Source organism: Oryx dammah, unplaced genomic scaffold, assembly GCF_014754425.2.
Source record: "Oryx dammah isolate SB20612 unplaced genomic scaffold, SCBI_Odam_1.1 HiC_scaffold_1, whole genome shotgun sequence".
NCBI classification, from domain to species: domain Eukaryota; kingdom Metazoa; phylum Chordata; class Mammalia; order Artiodactyla; family Bovidae; genus Oryx; species Oryx dammah.
In genome coordinates, this window is record NW_024070185.1 from 70,191,032 (window position 1) to 70,214,867 (window position 23,836).

The window sequence follows — 23,836 nt, forward strand, 5'->3', positions numbered from 1 at the left end:
TGTCTCTTGTGTCTCCTGAACTGGCAAGTGGGTTCTTTACCACTAGCACCACCTGGGAAGCCCGTGTAATATATCATCCTTCCTTAATGCTTTATAGTACCAATTTTGCAATAAAAGCATATGTGTCTGCATGTGTGTCTTTCTGAGATATTTCTACTTTTCTGGGGGTTCTATTTGACTATCCATATGCCAGTATAAGGCCTTCATAGGTGACTCAGTGATAAAGAATCCTCCTGCCATTTCAGGAGATGTGAGTTCAGTCCCTGGATTAGGAGGAAATTTCCTCTTCCTGGAGGAGGAAATGACAACTCACTCCAGTATTCTTGCCTGGAGAATCCCAGGGACAGAGGAGCCTGGTAGGCTATAGTCCATGGGGTCACAAAGAGTCTGACACAACTGACCACACACATGCCAGTATAATATTCTTTTTATTGTTGTATCTTTAAGTTTGTTATCTTAGAGGTAGTCCTTTAATTTTGTTCTTCAAGAATGTGTTGGCTATTAGCTTTTGTACTTCCATATATACTTTACAGTCAGATTTTCAAGTTACACACACAATTCCTGTTGGAATTTAAAGTTAGTCTAAACTGTATCTATAGATTCACTTGGGGAAGAATGAGCATATATAAAATATTGAATTCCAAACTCAGTACATGAAATAAGTATCCATTTACTTAGCATTCTTTAATTTTGCCAAATAATATTCAATGATTTTCACCATAGAATTTTTATATATAATATATATTAATTGGATTTATTAATTGCACTCATTTCACATGCTAGTAAATAAATGCTCAAAATTCTCCAAGCCAGACTTCAGCAATACGTGAACCGTGAACTTCCAGTTGTTCAAGCTAGATTTAGGAAAGGCAGAGGAACCAGAGATCAAATTGCCAACATCCGCTGGATCATCGAGAAAGCAAGAGAGTACCAGAAAAACATCTATTTCTGCTTTATTGACTATGCCAAAGCCATTGACTGTGTGGATCACAATAAACTGTGGAAAATTCTGAAAGTATGGGAATACCAGACCACCTGACCTGCCTCTTGAGAAACCTATATGCAGGTCAGGAAGCAACAGTTAGAACTGGACATGGAACAACAGACTGGTTCCAAATAGGAAAAGGAGTATGTTAAGGCTGTGTATTGTCACCCTGCTTATTTAACTTATATGCAGAGTACATCAGAGAAGGCAATGGCACCCCACTCCAGTACTCTTGCCTGAAAAATCCCATGGATGGAGAAGCCTGGTAGGCTGCAGCCCATGGGGTCATGAAGAGTCAGACACGACTGAGCAACTGAACTGAACTGAGAATATAGAACTTCAACTAATTTTTGTATATTTGTTTTTATATGAAGCACCTCTGCTAACCTGTCAATAATTTTAGTAACTTATGAATTCTTTTATATTTTCTACATATTCAATCATATTGTTTGAGAAAAACGACAGTTTTGCTACTTCCTCTCTAATAGTCACAATTTTAATTTCTTGTACTTTTTTTCAACATTGTGCAATGTTGAACAGAAGTAGCAAGAGATAGCAAGCCTCTTTACTTCTTTCCCAATCTTAGGAAAGACTTTCAGTATTTTGCCCTGTTATCTAAAGGTATTCTTTCATATTAGATCCTCTTCATCTGACTAAGAAAATTCACTTCTATTTCTAGTTTGCTAAGAATCGTATCAAGTACTTTTTATGTATTGGTTAAGATTTTTAACTCTTTACATTTTCGGTATTGCAAAATAAATTGATTGATACTTGAACATTTATCTAACTTTGCATTCCTTGCATAAACCCAACATGGAAATATTTAATAGCTTTTATAGATACACTGGAGCCATGAAGAGACACCCCACATCCAAGGTGAGAGAAACCCAAATAAGACCGTAGGTGTTGCAAGAGGGCATCAGAGGGCAGTGAGACTGAAAACATAATCACAGAAAACTAGTCAATCTAATCACACTAGGACCACAGCCTTGTCTAACTCAATGAAACTAAGCCATGCCATGTGGGGTCACCCAAGACAAGCAGGTCATGGTGGAGAGGTCTGACAGAATGTGGTCCACTGGAGAAGGGAATGGCAAACCACTTAGGTATTCTTGCCTTGAGAACCCCATGAACAGCATGAAAAGACAAAATGATAGGATACTGAAAGAGTACTCCCCAGGTTGGTAGGTGCCCAATATGCTACTGGAGATCAGTGGAGAAATAACTCCAGAAAGAATGAAGGGATGAAGCTAAAGCAAAAACAATACCCAGTTGTGGATGTGACTGGTGATAGAAGCAATGTCCGATACTGTAAAGAGCAATATTGCATAGAAACCTGGAATGTCAGGTCCATGAATCAAGGCAAATTGGAAGTGGTCAAACAGGAGATGGCAAGAGTGAACATTGACATTCTAGGAATCAGCAAACTAAAATGGACTGGAATGGTGAATTTAACTCAGATGACCATTATATCTACTACTGCGGGCAGGAATCCTTTAGAAGAAATGGAGTAGCCATCATGGTCAGCAAAAGAGTCCAAAATGCAATACTTGAATGCAATCTCAAAAATGACAGAATGATCTCTGTTCGTTTCCAAGGCAAACCATTCAATATCACAGTAATCCAAGTCTATGCCCAACCAGTAACTCTGAAGAACTGAAGTTGAACGTTTCTATGAAGACCTACAAGACCTTTTAGATCTAACATCCAAAAAAGATGTCCTTTTCATTATAAGGGGCTGGAATGCAAAAGTAGGAAGTCAAGAAATACCTGGAGTAATGGGCAAATTTGGCCTTGGAATGCGGAATGAAGCAGGGCAAAGACTAATAGAGTTTTACCAAGAGAATGCACTGGTCATAGTAAACACCCTCTTCCAACAACACAAGAGAAGGCTCTACACATGGACATCACCAGATGGTCAGCACTGAAATCGGATTGATTATATTCTTTGCAGCCAAAGATAGAGAAGCTCTATACAGTCAGCAAAAACAAGACCAGGAGCTGACTGTGGCTCAGATCATGAACTCCTTATTGCCAAATTCAGACTCAAATTGAAGAAAGTAGGGAAAACCACCAGACCATTCAAGTATGACTTAAATCAAATCCCTTATGATTATACAATGGAAGTGAGAAATAGATTTAAAGGACTAGATCCGATAGATAGAGTGCCTGATGAACTATGAATGGAGGTTCATGACATTGTACAGGAGACAGGGACCAAGACCATCCCCATGGAAAAGAAATGCAAAAAAGCAAAGTGGCTGTCTGTGGAGGCCTTACAAATAGCTGTGAAAAGAAGAGAAGTGACAAGCAATGGAGGAAAGGAAAATAAAGCATCTGAATGCAGAGTTCCAAAGAATAGCAAGAAGAGATAAGAAAGCCTTCCTCACAAATCAGTGCAAAGAAATAGAGGAAAACAACAGAATGGGAAAGACCAGAGATCTCTCCAAGAAAATTAGAGATGCCAAGGTCTCGATAAAGGACAGAAATGGTATGGACCTAACAGAAGCAGAAGATATTAAGAAGAGGTAGAAAGAATAGACAGAAGAACTGTACAAAAAAGAGCTTCATGACCAAGATAATCACAATGGTGTGATCACTCATCTAGAGCCAGACATCCTGGAATGTGAAGTCAAGTGGGCCTTAGAAAGCATCACTATGAACAAAGCTAGTGGAGGTGATGGAATTCCAGTTGAGCTATTTCAAATCCTGAAAGATGATGCTGTGAAAGTGCTGTACTCAATATGCCATCAAAGTTGGAAAAACTCAGCAGTGGCCACAGGACTAGAAAAGGTCAGTTTTCATTCCAATCCCAAAGGAAGACAATGCCAAAGAATGCTCAGACTACCTCACAATTGCACTCATCTCACATGCTAGTAAAGTAATGCTCAAAATTCTCCAAGCCAGACTTCAGCAATACGTGAAGTTCCAGATGTTCAAGCTGGTTTTAGAAAAGGCAGAGAAACCAGAGATCAAATGGCCAACATCTGCTGGATCATGGAAAAAGCAAGAGAGTTCCAGAAAAACATCTATTTCTGCTTTATTGACTATGCCAAAGCCTTTGACTCTGTGGATCACAATAAACTGTGGAAAATTGTGAAAGAGATGGGAATACCAGACCACCTGACCTGCCTCTTGAGAAACCTATATGCAGGTTAGGAGGCAACAGTTGGAACTGGACATGGAACAACAGACTGGTTCCAAATAGGAAAAGGAGTACGTCAAGGCTGTATATTGTCACCCTGCTTATTTAACTTCTATGCAGAGTACATCATGAGAAACGCTGGGCTGGAAGAAACACAAGCTAGAATCAAGATTGCCAGGAGAAATCTCAATAACTTCAGATATGCAGATGACACCACTCTTATGGCAGAAAGTGAAGAGGAACTGAAAAGCCTCTTGATGAAAGTGAAAGAGGAGAGTGAAAAAGTTGGCTTAAAGCTCAACATCCAGAAAACAAAGATCATGGCATCAGGTCCCATCACTTCATGGGAAATAGATGGGGAAACAGGGGAAACAGTGTCAGACTTTATTTGTTTGGGCTCCTAAATTACTGCAGAAGGTGATTGCAGCCATGAAATTAAAAGACGGTTACTCCTTAGAAGGAAAGTTATGACCAACCTAGATAGCATATTCAAAAGCAGAGACATTACTTTGCCAACAAAGGTCCATCTAGTCAAGGCTATGATTTTTCCAGTGGTCATGTATGGATGTGAGAATTGGACTGTGAAGAAAGCTTTCTTCACAGAATTGATGCTTTTGAACTGTGGTGTTGGAGAAGACTCTTGAGAGTCCCTTGGACTGCAAGGAGATCCAACCAGTCCATTCTAAAGGAGTCAGTCCTGATTGTTCTTTGGAAGGAATGATGCTAAAGCTGAAGCTCCAGTACTTTGGCCACCTCATGCGAAGAGTTGAGTCATTGGAAAAGACTCTGATGCTGGGAAGGATTAGAGGCAGGAGGAGAAAAGGACGACAGAAGATGAAATGGCTAGATGGCATCACCGACTCGATGGACATGAGCTTGAATGAACTCCGGGTGATGGTGATGGACAGGGAGGCCTGGCGAGCTGCGGTTCATGGGGTCGCAAAAAGTCGAACAGACTGAGCGACTGAACTGAACTAAACTGAATAGATACTGATGGGTGATGTCTGCTATTACTTTATGTTCATGGGTGATGCCTATAATTTTCTCATTGTGTCTTTATAAATCTGAGTACAGGATTATGTTAATCATGTTAAGTAAAGTGGAGTGTTCTCATTTATTTAAATTCCCTGGAAAAATTTGTATAAGAATGGAAGACTCTCCTTAAACATCTGTTTAGAACTTGTCAGTAGCCAAGTGGGCCTAGAGTTCTGAGCAATATTTTAATTAAAGATCCAATGTCTTTAGTAGTTATAAGAACCTTCAGGTTTTTTATATCTTCTTATACAAGTTTTAGTATATTTTACTAGACATTTTCCTCGTTCACTTGAATTTCAATGTGTTGGTTTAAAATTCCTCATAATACTTATCTTTTCAGTATCTATAGGATGTATAGCATTTTTTTAAAATCTTTTTTTTGTATTATCCTAACAAAATTTTAAAACTTTAATTATTCTTTATGGTTTGTTTTTCTTTTTTAAACTTTTCTTTTTTGCTATTTCAATTTCTGCTTTATACAGTTCCCTTTGCTTAAATTTATTTCATCTTAAAATTCTTGAAAGAAATCTTTGCATCTTTAGTTTTCAGTTTGTAGCCCATATGGTAACTGATATTTTCATTATCATTTGACTCAAATTATTTTCAATTTTCCATTTGCTTTCTTCTTTGGCCCTTGAAATGTTTATTTGTATATTTCTTAATGTATATGCATATACATATTATCTAGCTATTGTTAACATTATATGCAGCATAATTCCATAGAGATCAGAAAATCTACAGTGTTGAGAATGTGTTGAAATTTACTGACACTTTCTATGACTCAGCATATGCCCATATTATAGGTGTTCTGTCTGTGCACAAAAAAAATATGTATTATGCAGTTATGTGCAGTATTTTCCATGTTTTTTAATCCATGTTTGTTAGTTGTGTGTAATATATTAATCCTTACTGATATCTTGTTTGTTTGTTGTACCAATTACAGAGCCACAAGTGTTAAAATCCCCACTGTAATTGTGAACTTGGCTATCACGTCTGGTTCTATTCAGTTCAGTTCAGTCCAGTCACTCAGTCGTGTCCAATTTTTGAGACCCCATGGACTGAAGTCTTCTCTGTTTATCACCAACTCCTAGAGCTTGCTCAAACTCATGTCCATCGAGTTGGTGATGCCATCCAACCATCTCACCCTCTGTCGTCCCCATCTCCTCCTGCCTTCAATCTTTCCCAGCATCAGAATCTTTTCCAATGAGTCAGCTCTTTGCATCAGGTGGCCAAAGTATTGGAGCTTCAGCTTCAGCATCAGTCCTTTCAATGAATATTCAGGACTCATTTGTTTAGGATTGACTGGTTGGATCTCCTTGCAGCCCAAGGGACTCTCAAGAGTCTTCTCTAGCACCACAGTTCAAAAGCATCAATTCTTCAACACTCCACTTTCTTTACAGTCCAACTCTCACATTCATACATGACTACTGGAACAATCACAGCTTGACTAGACAGACCTTTGTCAGTAAAGTAATGTCTCTGCTTTTTAGTATGCTGTCTAGGTTTGTCATAGCTTTTCTTCCAAAGAGAAAGCATCTTTTAATTTCATGGCTACAGTCACCATCTGCAGTGATTTTGCAGCCCAAGAAAATTCTGGGTCTATTAATGCCTATATATTTTGAGACCTTGATATCCACTACAAAAAGACTTAGAATTGTATGTCTTCCCAGTGAATTAACACTCTTGTCATTATGAGATGCTTGTGTGTATCTCTAGTTTTCTTGCCTTTTAAAGTCTACAGATCATGGAGAAAAATGTAGCTGTACCATATTTATTTTGGTCTAACTTTTTTCTTACTTTTATTTTCATCCTTTCTGAAACCTCATGTTTTACATCTGCCTCTCATTTTAAAAATACAAATATATTTAAAAATTTCAATGTATGGCAAAACCAATACAGTATTGTAAAGTAAAATATAGTAAAAATAAAAATTAAAAAAAATTTTAGATTGATAATAATTTTTTAAAAATCTGGTCCGTTTAAATTAAATGTAATTACTGATATACTTGGGTGTATTCTTCCTATCTGGTCTCTTCCTTTTTCTCTTTTTTCTTATCTTATGGGCGTCATAAGGATTTTAATCACTCCAGTTTTCTTTTTATTAATTTGGAGATTATGCATTTATTTTGTATTCTTTTAGTGGCCATCATAAAAATTTCCAGTTTATTTTTTTAACATAGACTTTACTTTTTAGAGCAGCTTTTAACTCCACAGGAAAATTGAGTAGAAAGTACAAAGGTTTCCCATGTATTCTGCCCCAAACATGCACATTCATCCCCACCACTAACATCCCCCACCAGAGTGCAATGTTTGTTACAGTTAATGAACCTACATGGAGGCATGATTATCACCCAAAGTCTACAGTTTACTCTTCATTCTTTTGTGCATTTCTGGGCTTTCATCCGGAATCATTGTCCTTTCTGTCTTTCTGGGTTCCTGCTCTCTCACTCCAAACTAATTTTCCCTCACTCCAAAGTAATTTCCCCCTATTCTTTAGCACTTCTGTGTTTTTAGGAAGCTTTTTTTTTTTTTTTTTTTTTTAGTTCAGTTTGCTGTTTTTAGTGAGAGAGCTGGTTCAAATTTCCTAGACCTACGTTTCCAGAAATAGAAAAGACTGTGTTTTCTGTTCAGACACTGCCATCTTCAACTTTAAAGCTGCTTCCTGTTATAATACTCTCCATTTGTCATGCCCCAGCTTTATCCCTAGACCACGACCTTTCAAATTATGGGTGTCTGTGAAGTACTGCTGAGTTCGTCTTTATTTCCTCTGGACCATGTCACTCTTTTGAAATTAGCTACAGTGTTGTTAGTGCAAGTACACTAAAAAAGTTCTGAACATATCTATACGATTTCTAACACAAATACCTTTTGTTTTTTGGATAGAAATTTTTATGGAGGGTAGAGAGTATTCAGTATTTAAACAATTATTATCTTACCTAGAATTCTACTTCTGAGGTCTCTACCTTTCTGCATGCATGTGTGTTCACGTTTGTGAGCTTTTCTTGCATTTATGCCAAAAAAGTATTCTTATTATTGATTTAGTGATCTCTGTAATAAGAGAGCAGTCAGTAGCTGTTGGCATTGCTCTTCAAACTTGTAACCCCGGTCTTTGTGGTTTCAGATTATTATGAGAAATTAATATATGAGATAACAAAAGATTAAATTTGCACTCATTAACTAGACTGTAGATAAAATAGAAAACATCTTCAGTTCAGTTCAGTCACTCAGTTGTGTCCAACTCTTTGCAACCCCATGAATCGCAGTACGCCAGGCCTCCCTATCCATCACCAACTCCCGGAGTTCACCCAAACCCATGTCCATCGAGTCAGTGATGCCATCCAGCCATCTCATCCTCTGTCGTTCCCTTCTCCTCTTGCCCTCAATCCCTCCCAGCATCAGAGTCTTCCAATGAGTCAACTCTTCACATGAGGTGGTCAAAGTACTGGAGTTTCAGCTTTAGCATCATTCCTTCCAAAGAACACCCAGGACTGATCTCCTTTAGGATGGATTGGTTGGATCTCCTTGCAGTCCAAGGGACTCTCAAGAGTCTTCTCCAACACTACAGTTCAAAAGCATCAATTCTTCGGTGCTCAGCTTTCTTCACAGTCCAACTGTCACATCCATACATGACCACTGGAAAAACCATAGCCTTGACTAGATGGACCTTTGTTGGCAAAGTAGTGTCTCTGCTTTTGAATATGCTATCTAGGTTGGTCATAACTTTCCTTCCAAGGAGTAAGCGTCTTTTAATTTCATGGCTGCAGTCACCATCTGCAGTGATTTTGGAGCCCCCCAAAATAAAGTCTGCCACTGTTTCCCCATCTATTTCCCATGAAGTGATTTTATAACCCCCCCAAATATAATTCTAATATAGAGTAAATGTCAATAGAACACTCACTTATGTCCCATCTATCTATCAGTTATCAATTATCCATTTGTTCTCTTTTTTATGTCTCAGCTTCTTATTTGCTCCTGAGAGGAGTAGAATTTCAGGACTTCAGGTTATTTTTACATGCTTTATTCCGAGGTTGAATTTTAAAAAATGTTTCTTTCCTCTTCTGCCATCCCCCTTACTTCATACACTTTCTGATCTTCCAGCCTTTTGTTTTCAATGTATTCCTTCTAAGAATTCTCAGTTATTTTGATGCTTTACTAATCTCATGTAAAATGTTCTGCATAGATCCTCTTTAGCCCCTTTATCTAAATAACATTATGATAATCATTATCAAGATACATTTTCATTTTACTGGCTATGAGAGATTTTCCAGGGAACACATGTTCTTTGGGAAAAGGATCGATGATGTTTGTGATAAAGAAATCAGGACCAGTGTGATGTATATTTGTGAACTGATCATATTTTCATGAGGCCCTTGTTCTCTTTGTTGCAGACTTCTCCATTGTGGTTGGGGTGCTGTTCCCTGTGGCTGTCATATTTGTGGTGGTTGCTGTAGTAATCCGATGCCGAAGCTCCAGAGAAAAGCAGAAGTTAGTCCAGAGGTAGGCCCTGCTTTGGGGACAGCTAATTCACTATAAATGTAAGGACCCAAATTATCAAATTTCATCTCATTTTAGTTTGCTTCAAGTACTCAGAAATAACTACAGATACATTTTTCTCAGACCAGATGCGTGGTATTCTGTTTATTGGGGGCATTTTTCACAGGAAGACCTGCTTTTTTTCTTCTGTTTATCACTGCTTATAATTCATAATAAGAAGAACTCTCATTATTAAATATTTTAACACTCATTATACAAATACAGTCTTTAAAATGTATTGATGACAGCTTTATAGCGAGCTCCTTGGTTAGCCCTTTTGCATATATTATGTCATTTAATCTTCATAAGAACATTTAATCTTCACAAGGAAATAAGATTTACTTATTAGTATTTCCGCTTTATAGATGAAAAGGTATATATTTATCCTCACAACAATCCTGCAAGGTTAGGGACTTCACGTTTTTACTGATGTGGAAACAGAAGCTCAGGGAAGTAAGCAAGCATGTTTAAAGTCTTACAACCTAAGTAATGAAATCTAGATTTGCACCTACATCAGTCAGTCTTTAAAACATAATCTTGACACTACAGTATCTTTCCAGCATTTTCAAAAGACTGACTTATTCACCCAGAATGGGCTTCTGATAAATATTTAATGAATAAAATAAATCTTTATTTATTTAAAAGACATAATTTAGATAAAAGTTGGACTCAAGACCATCGTGATTAGATATCATGGCTCGGTAGAGAATCAAAAAGAAAATCAGTGGTGATCATTATGAATTACAGAAAAGGGAAACCCGGAGGATGTCCTAGGGAGCAGATGAAAAGCCTATCAGTTACCAAGAAGGACACAGAAGGGCAAAGGAAAGGAGCAGACTTCTCTCACATCTCCCTCTTGTGGTAAAGACACTGCTAAGTCACTGTAAATGCTATGCTTTTACATACAGGCCACTGTCTACCACAGATAACGGCCTACAAAATCAAAAGAAGAAACCACAGATGGCAAAGACTGTTCAACCCCAAGAGGTGAGCCAGGGTCTGTAGTGTGTTTTCTGTGGACCCCAGCTTATGATCTTCTCTCTCTCTTTAGCTGTCATTTCTACTCAGCAATGTTTTACAAATCTATCTCACTAGTATGTAGTACTAGTATGTAGCAAGGACTGCAAGCTTTGTAACTACACATTCAGAAAGTTCTCCTTTGCCTTTTGTTAAATGCAAAAGACTCTCTCTAAAATGTAGAGGTTGCTTTGCTTTTCTCTCTAAAATGTAGAGGCCACTTTGCTGTGGTTTACAAAAGGCAAAGAGAATAAAAAAAAAAAAAAAAGAAAGGTAGATGCCAGCTTCCTCTCCCTCTCTTTGTCTCTCTCTGTGTGATTCTAGGTCAATTCCTTATTCCTTTTGCAATATCCTGATAATGATGATAATATGTATACTTGTGCACTTCCCAGGTGGTACTAGTGGTAAAGAATCTGCCTGCCAATGCAGGAGACATCAGACGAGGTTTTCATCCCTGGGTCAGGAAGATCCCCTGCAAGAGGACATGGCAACCCACTCCAGTATTCTTGCCTGGAGAATCCCATGGACAGAAGACCCTGGCAGGCAATAGTTCAAAGAGTCGGACATGACTTAGAGACTATAACAGCAACAACATGTACACTTGTATGACAATACATGTAATATGTATAATCTTTAATGCCCTAGTTGTATCCTGCAAGTTTAGAAATTTAGATAGCATTTGGTTAATGATAATGACATTGATAATAATGTTTTTTGATTGAAATATAACCATCCCTGATACCTTTGTACCCAGCAGAGTGCAGAGACTGGGTCACTATGATTGTCCCTCCAGTTTCTTGGTGCCATCTTAGTTCTGAGCTCACATTATCAGAAAAGGTGCTTATTTGGAAGCTGAAATTAAGAAATTTATTATTTCATTTTTTAAAATTTATATATTTTTATCAAATGAAAGATTCTTTAAATTCCATAGTGCTTTACAATTTTCAAAGTTTAATATAACTATTTTATGGACATATGATGAACATAGCTTTCTATGTCTGTTGGCATTGAGTTTATTTCTGAACTGTATGTACACATCTAAATGAAAGCAGTAAACATATGTGCATGCATGGTAAGTCACTTTTGTCATGTCTGACTCTTTGTGACTTCATGGACCATAGCCTGTTGGGCTCCTCTGTCCATGGGATTCTCCAGGCAAGAACACTGGAAGGGGTTGCCATGCCCTCTTCCAGAGGATCTTCCCAACTGAGGGGCTGAACCTACATCTCTTGCATCTCCTGCATTAGCAGGCAGGTTCTTTACCCTTAGCACCACCCTAGAAGTCTCAGGAAGCCTGTATGTAAATATACAGGTTTAGATTATTCCTAGTTTTCTATATCTGAAAATGATTTAGTGAAAGTCACTCAGTTGTGTCTGACTCTTTGTGACCCCATGGACTATACAGTCTATGGAATTCTCTAGGCCAGAACACTGGAATGGGTACCCTTTCCCTTCCCCAGGGGATCTTTCCAACCCAGGGATCAAACCAAGGTCTCCCACAATGTAGGTGGATTCTTTACCAGCTCAGCCACATAAACCTTTCTTTTAAGCACACCTATTTTCAAGGCCCCATTTTTTAATTAAGTATTTTTTTTAACCTTCATGCTAGCTACCTACAAATCCAAGTTTTCCTCCACCACTGATTTCTACATCTGTATCATCCTCTTTTCTTGTAAGTATCAGATGGTCACTGGCAATGTTTGAAAGAACCCTTATGCCCAATGTGAATGATGTCTTTCAAACTCTGGGTTCCATTTTAGGATGCTCTATGCTAACATGAGAGATTGTAGCCCAAAGGAATATTGGAGAAAGCAAGACCTCCTCACTATCTATAAATTAGTATGGCTATTATTTTGACTGTTAAAAATAGTTCTGTTATATAATTGTTAAAAAGGGATACATGGTTCTGCTGTAGAAGATGAATTGTCTCCTTCAAAGGATAGTCTCTAGATGCATAGTTTGGAGGACATAAAACTGTGTTATAAATTAGATTTTACTTCCTTATTCTAGATAGAATAAGGCCTCTACTAGTCACAGTTTTCTAGAGGAGGAAGTGTATGAAAAAGAGTCCATAAAGGGAAATCCAGAATAAAAGCCAAAACCCATGAAGAGGTAGAGTCATTCATTCAACTGGATCCTGAGAATCTTGCCTCCTACTTGGTACTCTATTGTGAGTAAATGAGAAAGAACTAAAATTTAAGGTCATTTTTTCAATGATTTTTGCATTTTTGCTGGAAAAGCAAGTCATGGTATGGAGCACATGTGCTGTGTGTGCTTAGTTGCTCAGTCATGTCTGACTCTTTGTGACCCTCTGTCCATGGGCATTCTCCAGGCAAGAATACTGAGCTGGGTTACCATGCCCTCCTCCAGGGGATCTTCCTGACTCAGAGACTGAACCCAGGTCTCCCACATTGCAGGCGAATTCTTTACTGTCTGAGCCACTAGGGAAGCCCATGGAACACCTCATATGTGATGGGTGCCAAAGTAGATGATACTACAGAGAAAGTATGGTTAAGGGATAAGGAATGGGGTATAAATGGTATAGTAAGAGGAAGATCCACTGACTAAGTGGTCGGAGTCTGTACTGGACCCTGAGAGTCAGGTAGGAATTAAAATAAGTGGCCGAGACTTCCCTAGTGGTCCACTGGTTGGGACTTTACCTTCCAATGTGGGGATATAGGTTCAGTCCCTGATTGGGGTCCTAGGATCCCACATGCCTCATGACCAAAGAACCAAAACATACCAAAAAAAAAAAATGGAAGTAATATTGTAACAAATTCTGCAGTCTCTAAAAAGGGTCCACATCAAAAAAATCTTTTAAAAAAAGTAAGTGACAAGGAAGTAAGGAACGACTGAAAGAAGGAAATTGGTACAGTAAAGACAAGAATTGAATAACATTTTTAATCCTGACCATTATTTTTGTTTCTATTATAGCATAGAAACATAAAAGGACTTTCTTCTACTGTTTTCAAGGATAATCCAGTGTCTAAACCTAAGACTAATGATACATAGTCAAACTGTTACAATCTTGTAGCACTCCTAGAATCAAGGACAGAAATTCTAACCATGTCTTCCAAGAAGATGTTCACGGAGGACAGTATCTCTATAACTGTGCATTAGGCTTTAGTATCTGTTTGCCCTCTAGTTTGGACAATAACCAGGAGAATGAAGATGTAAGGGTCTTTACTAGAAAGTGATGACCCCAATATTCTTTGTTTTCTCAGAAATATTACCCAGCGATAGTGAGATGGAGAAAATTCCCCACAGAAAAACACTCAGCATGATATCACTGCTCTGCTGATCCCCACCTTTTTTCCTAGAAGTACCCATATGGATAGTTTGATCCCAGTGTGATGTTTTTCTCTTTTTCTTTCTCTACCCTCCTGTGTTTCCACTCCTTCATTGTGAAGTATCACAGAATCTATAGAAAAGGACACGTGACTACAAAGAATTCATTTTAACTTCTTAATAGTTAAAGGTTATAGAATATCTACATTTTTAGGAAAAAATCATTATTTAAGAGTTTTGTCTTTCTTTAGGACTCCAACCCAAAAATCTGAAGTAACACCTAAACAAGTGTGGCCGGGTAAATGATCAACTTGGAAGACTGGACAATCTGGATGGAAGAGAAATGTACTTACTTCCTCACTATTATTTGCCATCAATACCCAGCAAGGCTACTATTTCTTGATTACACTTTAATGACACAAAATTTCAAGAGAGACATACTCTTGATAGTCTTTGTATGAATTAAAATTTTCTGTTCTTCATACTTATGGGAAAGAAGATGATTCTAAAGAATGAGCTATGAAGCTGATATTTCTAATTAGGTGAATTTCCTAATCTTTCCCACACCCCATTTTTGACCGTGATGCTGGCTAATATTTGTTAAAGGACTTGTGCACCTTTATTTTCTCACTTGCTAGGAATTAATTCACCCTCTAATGATGATAAAAAATAAGAAATCACAGGAAACTGGGAGAAAATTGCACACTCATCATTAAATAACTAGCAACATCTTAACTGTTTGAACCATGAAACTGTCAAACTAGAACCCTTAGTTACAAAAAAAATTATATAAACCTTCTCTGGTTTATATAATATCTTTTTCCTACATTATCTTCTGCAGTCCTTATTAGCTGTGTAATTGGAAGTTCACTACAATTGATTAAGCTTTATTAACTAAATTTTTATAGAAATTTGTATAATTCAGTTATTGGCAAGCATAAAGTGAACATTACTAAGTAGAAAAGTTTTAGTTAAATAAATTGATAACATAAACCACAAATAAATTACTACCATAAACCAGAGTTTATAAATTGGTGACTTGCAGGATGTTTTTGGACTGCAGATTTATTTTATTTGGCCTGAATGATTTTGGCCAAAAAAGTATTTTCAAATGTTTTGAATGTATTGCCAATATTTAAAAATTGAGAAATCTTGCATAAACATCCAGATATCAGCATTTTAAAAGTAATCAAATGATTTGTCAACGCTGCAATCACATTGCCAACAGTAACCATTGGCTTAGTTGACTAGTGATGGAACAGAGTTGGTAGATTGCCTACTAAAACTTTCTTCCCTTTCAGAACTCATTTTTTTTTTCATTTTTTCATATTAAAAAAAATCTCTGTAATAACCTCTATGGGAAAAGTATCTGAAAAGGAATAGATATATGTTATTCTTCAGTCACTCAGTCATGTCCAACTCTTTGTGACATAATGGACTGTAGCACGCCAGGCTTCCCTGTCTTTTTTTTTTCCCCCTGTCTTTTACCATCTTCCAGAGCTTGCTCAAACTCATGTCAATTGAGTCGGTGATGCTATCCAACCGTCTCATCCTCTGTAGATACATGAGTGTGTATAATTAAATCACTTATACTGTATACCTAACATTAACACAACATTGTAAATCAACTATATTCCAATATAAAATTTAAAAAAATTAATGGTAATCCTAACTCCATCTCCTGAATAAATTTCTGTCACACTAAATCAATCACAATAATCTCATTTCCTTACCAATGGTTGATTGATTTGGAGGTGTTTGTACCATTACCGCAGATGGAGGAGGCAGAGTTACAGGTCCATCCACAGTTGGAGGGCTGAGATTGCATGCCCACTGCTCTCTGGTTCCCTTGGCCACAAACATCTCCTGCAGCCAGGAGGCCAGCATTGTATAGACTGCCTCCCCTGAAGCTACCTGGTTCTCTGGAGCTGTGGGCTCAGCTGGAGGGATCCAGGATGGCAGGCATGACATCTGCTCTTTCCCTTGTCTCGCCTCCTCTGTCTTCTAGTCCACTCACCTTTTAGAAGGACAGCTATGTGGAATGCTCTGCTGCCCATGTGTGTTGGACAAAGACACCTTTGAGTTATGGATGTTTTACTGTTTGTATATTGAAGGAAAGAGACAAAGGGAACATCTCACATTGTCATGATGCTGACATCACTCTTGAAAAGCATTTATTAAGGAGTTTTATATGCAGAGTTTCCTAAAAGAAAAATTGTGTTTTTCTTAGTGGTCTAATTCCATTTAGTCATTTACTCTTTTTTTATTATTGTCTTCTTATCCTTCTTTTTGAGGTAACTGCATTGAAGTAGGCTTTGGACCGAGGAATATTAAAAACAAAACAAACACAGCAGCATTTTTGCTGATGGGACAAGTCTAGAGATATGTTAGGGAATTTCTAAGAAAGGTATCCTAGTTCTTTCTGGATATGATAGACTGAATAAGATAGAGCAGAAAGATGAAAAGAATACATATGCTGTCATAAATTGGTAGATTAATAGCTGCCTGAGTCATTGTGTACTTTCTTGGGACTTCTGTTTATGACCAATAAAATTTGTCGAGTTAGATTTGCTCTTACTTGCCACGGAAGCCATCCTGATTAATAAAGTAACTGCTTCTATTATTGGGATACATGCTTTCCTCCTCATCATCACTGCCACATATTGCTTTCAGAAAAAGACCTTGCTTTGCCAATGACAGCTTTAGACATTGCTTAGCAATTAGCCCTGGATTTAATTTCCACTAAATTCCTAAGCAGGAGAAAATTATAGTATGCAATTTATTATGAAAGTATCTCTTTTTTAAAATTTAACTCTTGGGACTTCCCTGGCTGTCCAGTGGTTAAGATTTCACCTTGCAATGCAGGAGATGCAGGTCAATCCCTGGTCTGGGAGCTAAAATTCCACATTCCCTATGGCTAATAAGCTAAAATGTAAAACAGAAGTGATATTGCAACAAATTCAATAAAGACTTTAAAAAATAGTTCATATGAAAAAAAATCTGAGAAAACAATTTAACTCTTTTCTCTATCACATCTAGTGTTGAAGTCCATACTCTTTTTTTAAAATAAATTTTAAAAAATGTATTGTGGTAAGAACATTTGACATAACATCTGTCCTCTTGACAGATATTTAAATGTACATAAAATATTGTTATCTATTAATATAAGTACAATATTATATAGCAGCTCTATACTCTTATTCATTTTTCAAAATGGAAATTTTATACCTATTGATTAGCAACTCTCCATTCCTCGAAACCACAATTTTATGCTTTGCTTCCATGAGTTTGCCTATTTTATATACCCCATATAAATGGAATCATGCAGTATTTGTTCTTCTGTGGTTCATTTATTTTATTTAGCATAATGTCCTCCAGGTTCACCCATGCTGTTGCCTATGACAGGATTTCCTTCATTTTTAAGTAATATTAAGTAATATTCCATTGTATGTATATCAGTTCAGTTCAGTTTAGTTCAGTCGCTCAGTCCTGTCCGACTCTTTGCGACCCCATGAATCGCAGCACGCCAGGCCTCCCCGTCCATCACCAACTCCCGAGTTCACTCAGACTCACATCCATCGAGTCAGTGATGCCATCCAGCCATTTCATCCTTGGTCGTCCCCTTCTCCTCCTGCTCCCAATCCCTCCCAGCATCAGAGTCTTTTCCAATGAGTCAACTCTTCACATGAGGTGTCCAAAGTACTGGAGTTTCAGCTTTAGCATCATTCCTTCCAAAGAACACCCGGGGCTAATCTTTTTTAGGATGGACTGGTTGGATCTCCTTGCAGTCCAAGGGACTCTTAAGAGTCTTCTCCAACACCACAGTTCAAAAGCATCAACTCTTCAGCGCTCAGCCTTCTTCACAGTCCAACTCTCACATCCATACATGACTCCTGGAAAAACCATATTAAAAAAAATTCATTCATTTATTGATGGGCATTTACATTATTTCACATTTGGGGTATTATGAAACATGCTGCAATGAACAAGGGATTGCAGATAACTCTTTGAGATCCTGATTTCACTTCTTTTATATAAATGTCCAGAGATGGAAGTGCTGAAACATATGGTAGTTCCATTTTTAATTTTTCTGAGAAATCTTTGTACTGTTTTCCATAGTTCAGTTCAGTTCAGTTCAGTTCAGTCGCTCAGTGGTGTCCGACTCTTTGTGACCCCATGAATCACAGCACACCAGGCCTCCCTGTCCATCACCAACTCCCAGAGTTCACTCAGACTCACGTCCATCGAGTCCGTGATGCCGTCCAGTCATCTCATCCTGGGTCGTCCCCTTCTCCTCCTGCCCCCAATCTCTCCTAGCATCAGAGTCTTTTCCAATGAGTCAACTCTTTGCATGAGGTGTCCAAAGTACTGGAGTTTCAGCTTTAGCATCACTCCTTCCAAAGAAATCCCAGGGTTGAAGAAAACGAAGATCATGGCATCTGGTCCCATCACTTCATGGGAAATAGATGGGGAAACAGTAGTTTTCCATAGTGGTGCCCCAATTTACACTCCAACTAACAGTGCAAAAATTTCCCCTTTCTCCACACCCTCGCCAACTCACGTTGTCTCTGGCCTTTTCAATACAGCCATCCTAACAGGTATGAGGTGATATTTCATTGTGATTTTGATTTGCATTTCCCTGACGATCAGTGAAGTTGAGCACCTCTTTATATACCTGTTAGTCATTTGTCTGTCTTTTTTGGATAAATGTTTATTCGGTTCCTTTGCCTGTTTTTTAAAACCTAGTTGTTCTCTTGAAAATATATATATATATATAAATTTTGCCATTTTAACCAGTTCCAACTTCACAATTCAGTGGCATTAAGTACATTCACAATGCTGTGTACCCATCACCACTATCTATTTTCAGAACTCATTCATTACCTCAAACAGAAGTTCTGTATCCATTAAATAACTTCCCATTATTACTTTCCCCAGGCCCTGATAACCTTTCTTCTACCTTCTGTCCATATAAATGTGCTGATTCTAGGTACCGTAATAGGTGGGATTATACAGTATTTTTTTTTCTTTCCTGTAACTTATTTATTTCACTTAGCACAATGTTTTCAAAGTTCATCCATGCTGTAGAATATTTCAGAATATCATTCCTTTTAAAGTCTGATATGAAGTGAAAGTCACTCAGTCATGTCTGACTCTTTGTGACCCCATGGACTATACAGTTCATGGAATTCTCCAGGCCAGAATACTGGAGTGGGTAGCCTTTCCCTTCTCTAGGGGATCTTCCCAACCCAGGGATTGAACCCAGATCTCCGGCATTGCGGGCATATTCTTTACCAGTTGAGCTACAAGGGAAGCCCTTTAAAGTCTGAGTAGCCTAATATCATTTTTTATAAAGTATTTTTTCAGTCTTTATTGAATTTGTTACATCATTGCTTCTGTTTTATGTTTTGTTTTTTTGGCCATAAAGCATGTCAGATCTTAGCTGCCTAACTGGAAAAGTGAAGTCTTAACCACTGGACTGTCAGGGAAGTCCCCTAATATCATTTTAATATATTTTCTGTTTACAACTGCTAGAGACAATCTCTGGGTGTCCACATCCTCATGCACACTATCATTGTGTTCAGACTTTCTCATTTCCTAACCCAGACATGCTTTTTACACTTTGCTTCTTGGTGAGTGTCCTTTTAAGTGATAATTTTATTCACTTTAGTCTTAGTATTTTAGAACCTTGTTTTAAAGCAAAGTTCTTGCTATTCTTTTCTTAGTAAGATCCACAACTCAGGTTGTTTTCTCAGCCTTACCAAGCATCCATGTGAACTTAGTGTTGAAATCCTTATTGTATAAACCTAATGGGGAACTAAAGAAAGCCCATAAGTTTGTCTAAATGAAAAAGAGGGTGATGATATTCTGACTATAGATAATGGTCTCCATCTGGTCATGCTAGTAACTTCTGAGGAATGGGATCTCAGCCCCTCAACTGCAAAAAAAATTGTAGCATTTCTCATAGAGAAGGGGCTTCCCTGATGGCTCAGATGTTCAAGAATCTGCCCCTAGGAAACCTGGGTTTGATCCCTGGGTTGAGAAGATCCCCAGAGAAGGGAATGGCTACCCACTCCAGTATTCTTGCCTGAAAAATTCTATAAACAGAGGAGCCTGGTAGGAGGGCTACAGTCCATGGGGTTGCAAAGAGTTGGACATGACTGCGTGACTAACACTTTCATAGACAAGGACCCTGAGTCACAGGCCAAGTGTTACGACTCAACTCATAACATTTTCCTTTCTAAGTCAAAGCACCATCACCAGTCTGGTTTTGTAAACTCTTCAACTTCTGTGAAGTAGCTCACTGTGATTTGTGTGTCTCTGGGGGCTTGTTGTAACTATAACCAGAATGGAGTCCACAGGAGACAGTTCTAGGCAGACATTTCTTTGGTCCTATTTTCCAATAGCAGGCTGAGCAGATTTAGTGGAAAGCTGAAGTGTCAGATGGGGAACTGGAGAAAGTCAAGAGAAAATTGAAGAAAATGTACAGAAAAGCATAAGGAAAAGTAAAAAAAATGAATTTATGCTTTTGAATTGTGGTGCCGGCATTTACTCTTGAGAGTCCCTTGGACAGCAAGGAGATCAAACTCAGTTAATCTTAAAGAAAATCAACCCTGAATATTTATTGGAAGGACTGATGCTGAAACTCCAATACTTTGGTCACCTGATGCAAAGAACTGACTCATTGGAAAAGACCCTGATGCTGGGAAAGATTGAAGGCAGGAGGAGAAGGGGATGATAGAGGATAAGATGGTTGGATGGCATCACCAGCTCAATGAACATGAGTTTGAGCAAACTCCAGGAGATGGTGAAGGACAGGGAAGCCTGGCATGCTGCAGTCCATGGGGTCACAAAAAGTCAGATGCAACTTAGTGACTGAACAACAACAACGACAACAAAATTGCTACGTGGGGGAAATATACAACACATAGGGATAAAAGCAGAGACAATTCCCCTGGTTTTACAATTAACTAGAGTCCCTTGGACTGCAAGGAGATCCAACCAGTCCATTCTGAAGGAGATCAGCCCTGGGATTTTTTTGGAAGGAACGATGCTAAAGCTGAAACTCCAGTACTTTGGCCACCTCATGCGAAGAGTTGACTCATTGGAAAAGACTCTGATGCTGAGAGGGATTGGGGGCAGGAGGAGAAGGGGACAACAGAGGGTGAGATGGCTGGATGGCATCACTGACTCGATGGACGTGAGTCTGAGTGAACTCCGGGAGTTGGTGATGGACAGGGAGGCCTGGCGTGCTGCGATTCATGGGGTCGCAAAGAGTCGCACACAACTGAGCGACTGAACTAAACTGAACCTTTTAGACTTAGTAAATCACTTGAACTCTGTGGGCATCTTTAAATTTTCACACCTATGAAATGCAATAAGCAATTCATAAATTGCCAATATCTAAATAGGATTTTCTAAGACACGTGTTTTTCTTTGAAAAAAGGAAAAGAGAAAAGAAGAGAAATAAATGTCCATTGTGTAGAAGGGCAGATAATGTCCATATGTCTAGGATATACCCATAACATAATTACATTCTTGGCTTTGTCAAAGGTGTGGCCCTCTCTGTACAGCCTACTGTATCACATGTCTCTGAGCAGGAAATAGGGCCGAGTTACTTATTATTTGTAGATATTTCATCAATGAGACCCTATTTTTCTCTGTGGTTATTCTGCCTATGAAGTGGTTTTAGAATTTGCTTCGTATCCTCATTCATATTCCCTTTCTTCCATTACATCTAAATCTCAGTCAAAACTTCTGGGTTAAACTCAACACTGTCAAAGATTTGGGGCTGCCATGTGAAATGACCCTGAAATGAAAGTTAGGGGAAATCAACAAGCACTGAATGTATAAAACTTTTATAAAAAAAGAAAAATTAAAACTGATTGTAAATTTGGTGATTTTTTAAAAAGGTTAGAATACCATAGGGTAGTGTAAAAATTTATGATTATAAAATGTAATATGATTTATACAAGTCTGTGTATATATGTGTGCACAGATGTCTTCATTTAATTCTTCTAAGATTGTCTTCACTGGGGCTTCCCTGGTAGCTCAGATGGTAAAGAATCTGCCTATAATGCAGGAGACCTGGGTTCAATCCCTGGGTCAGGAATAATCCCTGGAGAAGGAAATGGCAAACCATTCCAGTGTTCTTGCCTGGAGAATCCCATGGATGGAAGAGCCTGGTGAACTATAGTCCATAGGGATCACAAAGAATCAGACATGACTAAGCAATTAAGCATGCAAGCATGCATTTTACAGATGAGAAAACAAAGATAAAATGAGAATATTTTTCTCTAGATTACTCAGCTAGGAAGTGTTGAAATAGGGACTCAAACCCAACTCTTCTGAATCTAAGAGTTTAGTTCCTTCTACACAAACTGTCTACAGCAAAACTATCTTGCACAGGAAAGCACATTTAATGTTACAGTACTAAGTATGGAAATTCCATTTTATCTCCAGCTATCATTTCTTTTCTACCATATTACTAGTGACAATCTATCTGATGTTGAAGTCAAATCTTATGTCTCTTGGCTCTTCACTACTATTTTTTCTCTCCATTCTGGCCACTAATGATTAGCAAAGAGTCTTGAAGTGATATATAATCAACAAGTCCTTAACAGAAGTCTTCTGTCCAGATTCTAGATTTATGCATTATGCAACTTACACTTACCTGTCTTTAATTAAAATATCTATAAAAATGCCAGTTTATTTATATTATGTTGACCTTGAGGAAAGAAGTATTAACCTCTTTCCATGTTGTCCCAGGGCTCACAGCCTCATTCTAAAAAATGGCATAAATAAATATGGAAATATAATCATTGCTAAAATAACAGCATAAGGGAGCTCATGGGAAATATTTGTCAAAGAAGGGAATGAGAAGTTTCTCAGGAAGGTACCATTTAAACCTTAAAATAGTAGGTTTGTCAGGCCTATAAAGGAAATAAAAAGAAAGGGACATTCTAGGAAGATAATAAGATTCAATGATAGCATGTATAAAGTCATGGTTCAGCAGGTTTATCAAGGTTAGACTGAAATAAAGCACTTTATTTACTTATTTTTGAGTCTTTTTATATATTTATATACACTGCACACACAAATTGAGCAGGTTTCAAAAAGCATAAAAGAAACAGGAAAATTAGAAAGCAAAAAAAAGATATTTCAATGGTTGCCTGGGAAAAGGATGGAGGGAAGGGATAATTAGGGATTTGGGGATGGACATATACACACCGCTATATTTAGAATGAGTAACCAAAAAAGACCTACTTTATAGCACAGGGAACTCTGTTCAATGTTAAGTGGCAGCCTGGGTGGGAGGGGATTTTGGGGGAGACTGGATACATGAGTATATATGGCTGAGTACTTTCGCTGTTTACCTGAAGCTATCACAACATTGTCTGTTACTTGGCTATATCTCAATACAAAATAAAAAGTTAAAAAAATAAAAATCTCACCTAGGGAAAAAAAGCAAGAATGTTCCAGAAACCATAAAGCCATGGGTAAGATGAGACCAGTGAAATATAAAACATACAGCCCTATGTGGTTGATAAGTATGTGCTCCAAGTGCTCTTCCAAACTATTGGGAAAAATAAAAGCAAACAAACAAGAGAAGTAAACAAGATTGATAGGAGATTTATAGTGTCCATAAAGTAAAATTAATGTACTATCAACAAGGATAGTAAAATTACATAAACAGGACAAAGCCAGCCAGCTAAGTTCAGTTCAGTTGCTCAGTCCTTTGCGACTGCATAGACTGCAGCACACCAGGCTTCCCTGTCCATCACCAACTTCTAGAGCTAGCTCAAACTCACGTCCATCAGGTCAGTGATGCC

The 23,836-nt window shown here is 38.0% G+C and overlaps 1 protein-coding gene across 2 annotated transcripts in view; it reads left to right on the forward strand.

The window, feature by feature from the left end:
- ADAM28 (ADAM metallopeptidase domain 28) overlaps positions 1-16,632 on the forward strand; it is a 78,512-nt gene extending 61,880 nt beyond the window's left edge. For both annotated transcript variants that reach the window (XM_040243050.1, XM_040243057.1), the window contains 3 exons: positions 9,554-9,662; positions 10,607-10,685; positions 14,255-16,632. In XM_040243050.1, coding sequence (XP_040098984.1) covers positions 9,554-9,662; positions 10,607-10,685; positions 14,255-14,275 — 209 coding nt within the window. In that variant the 3' untranslated portion in view covers positions 14,276-16,632. The remainder of the gene's footprint in view (positions 1-9,553; positions 9,663-10,606; positions 10,686-14,254) is intronic.
- Positions 16,633-23,836: the final 7,204 nt, after the last annotated feature.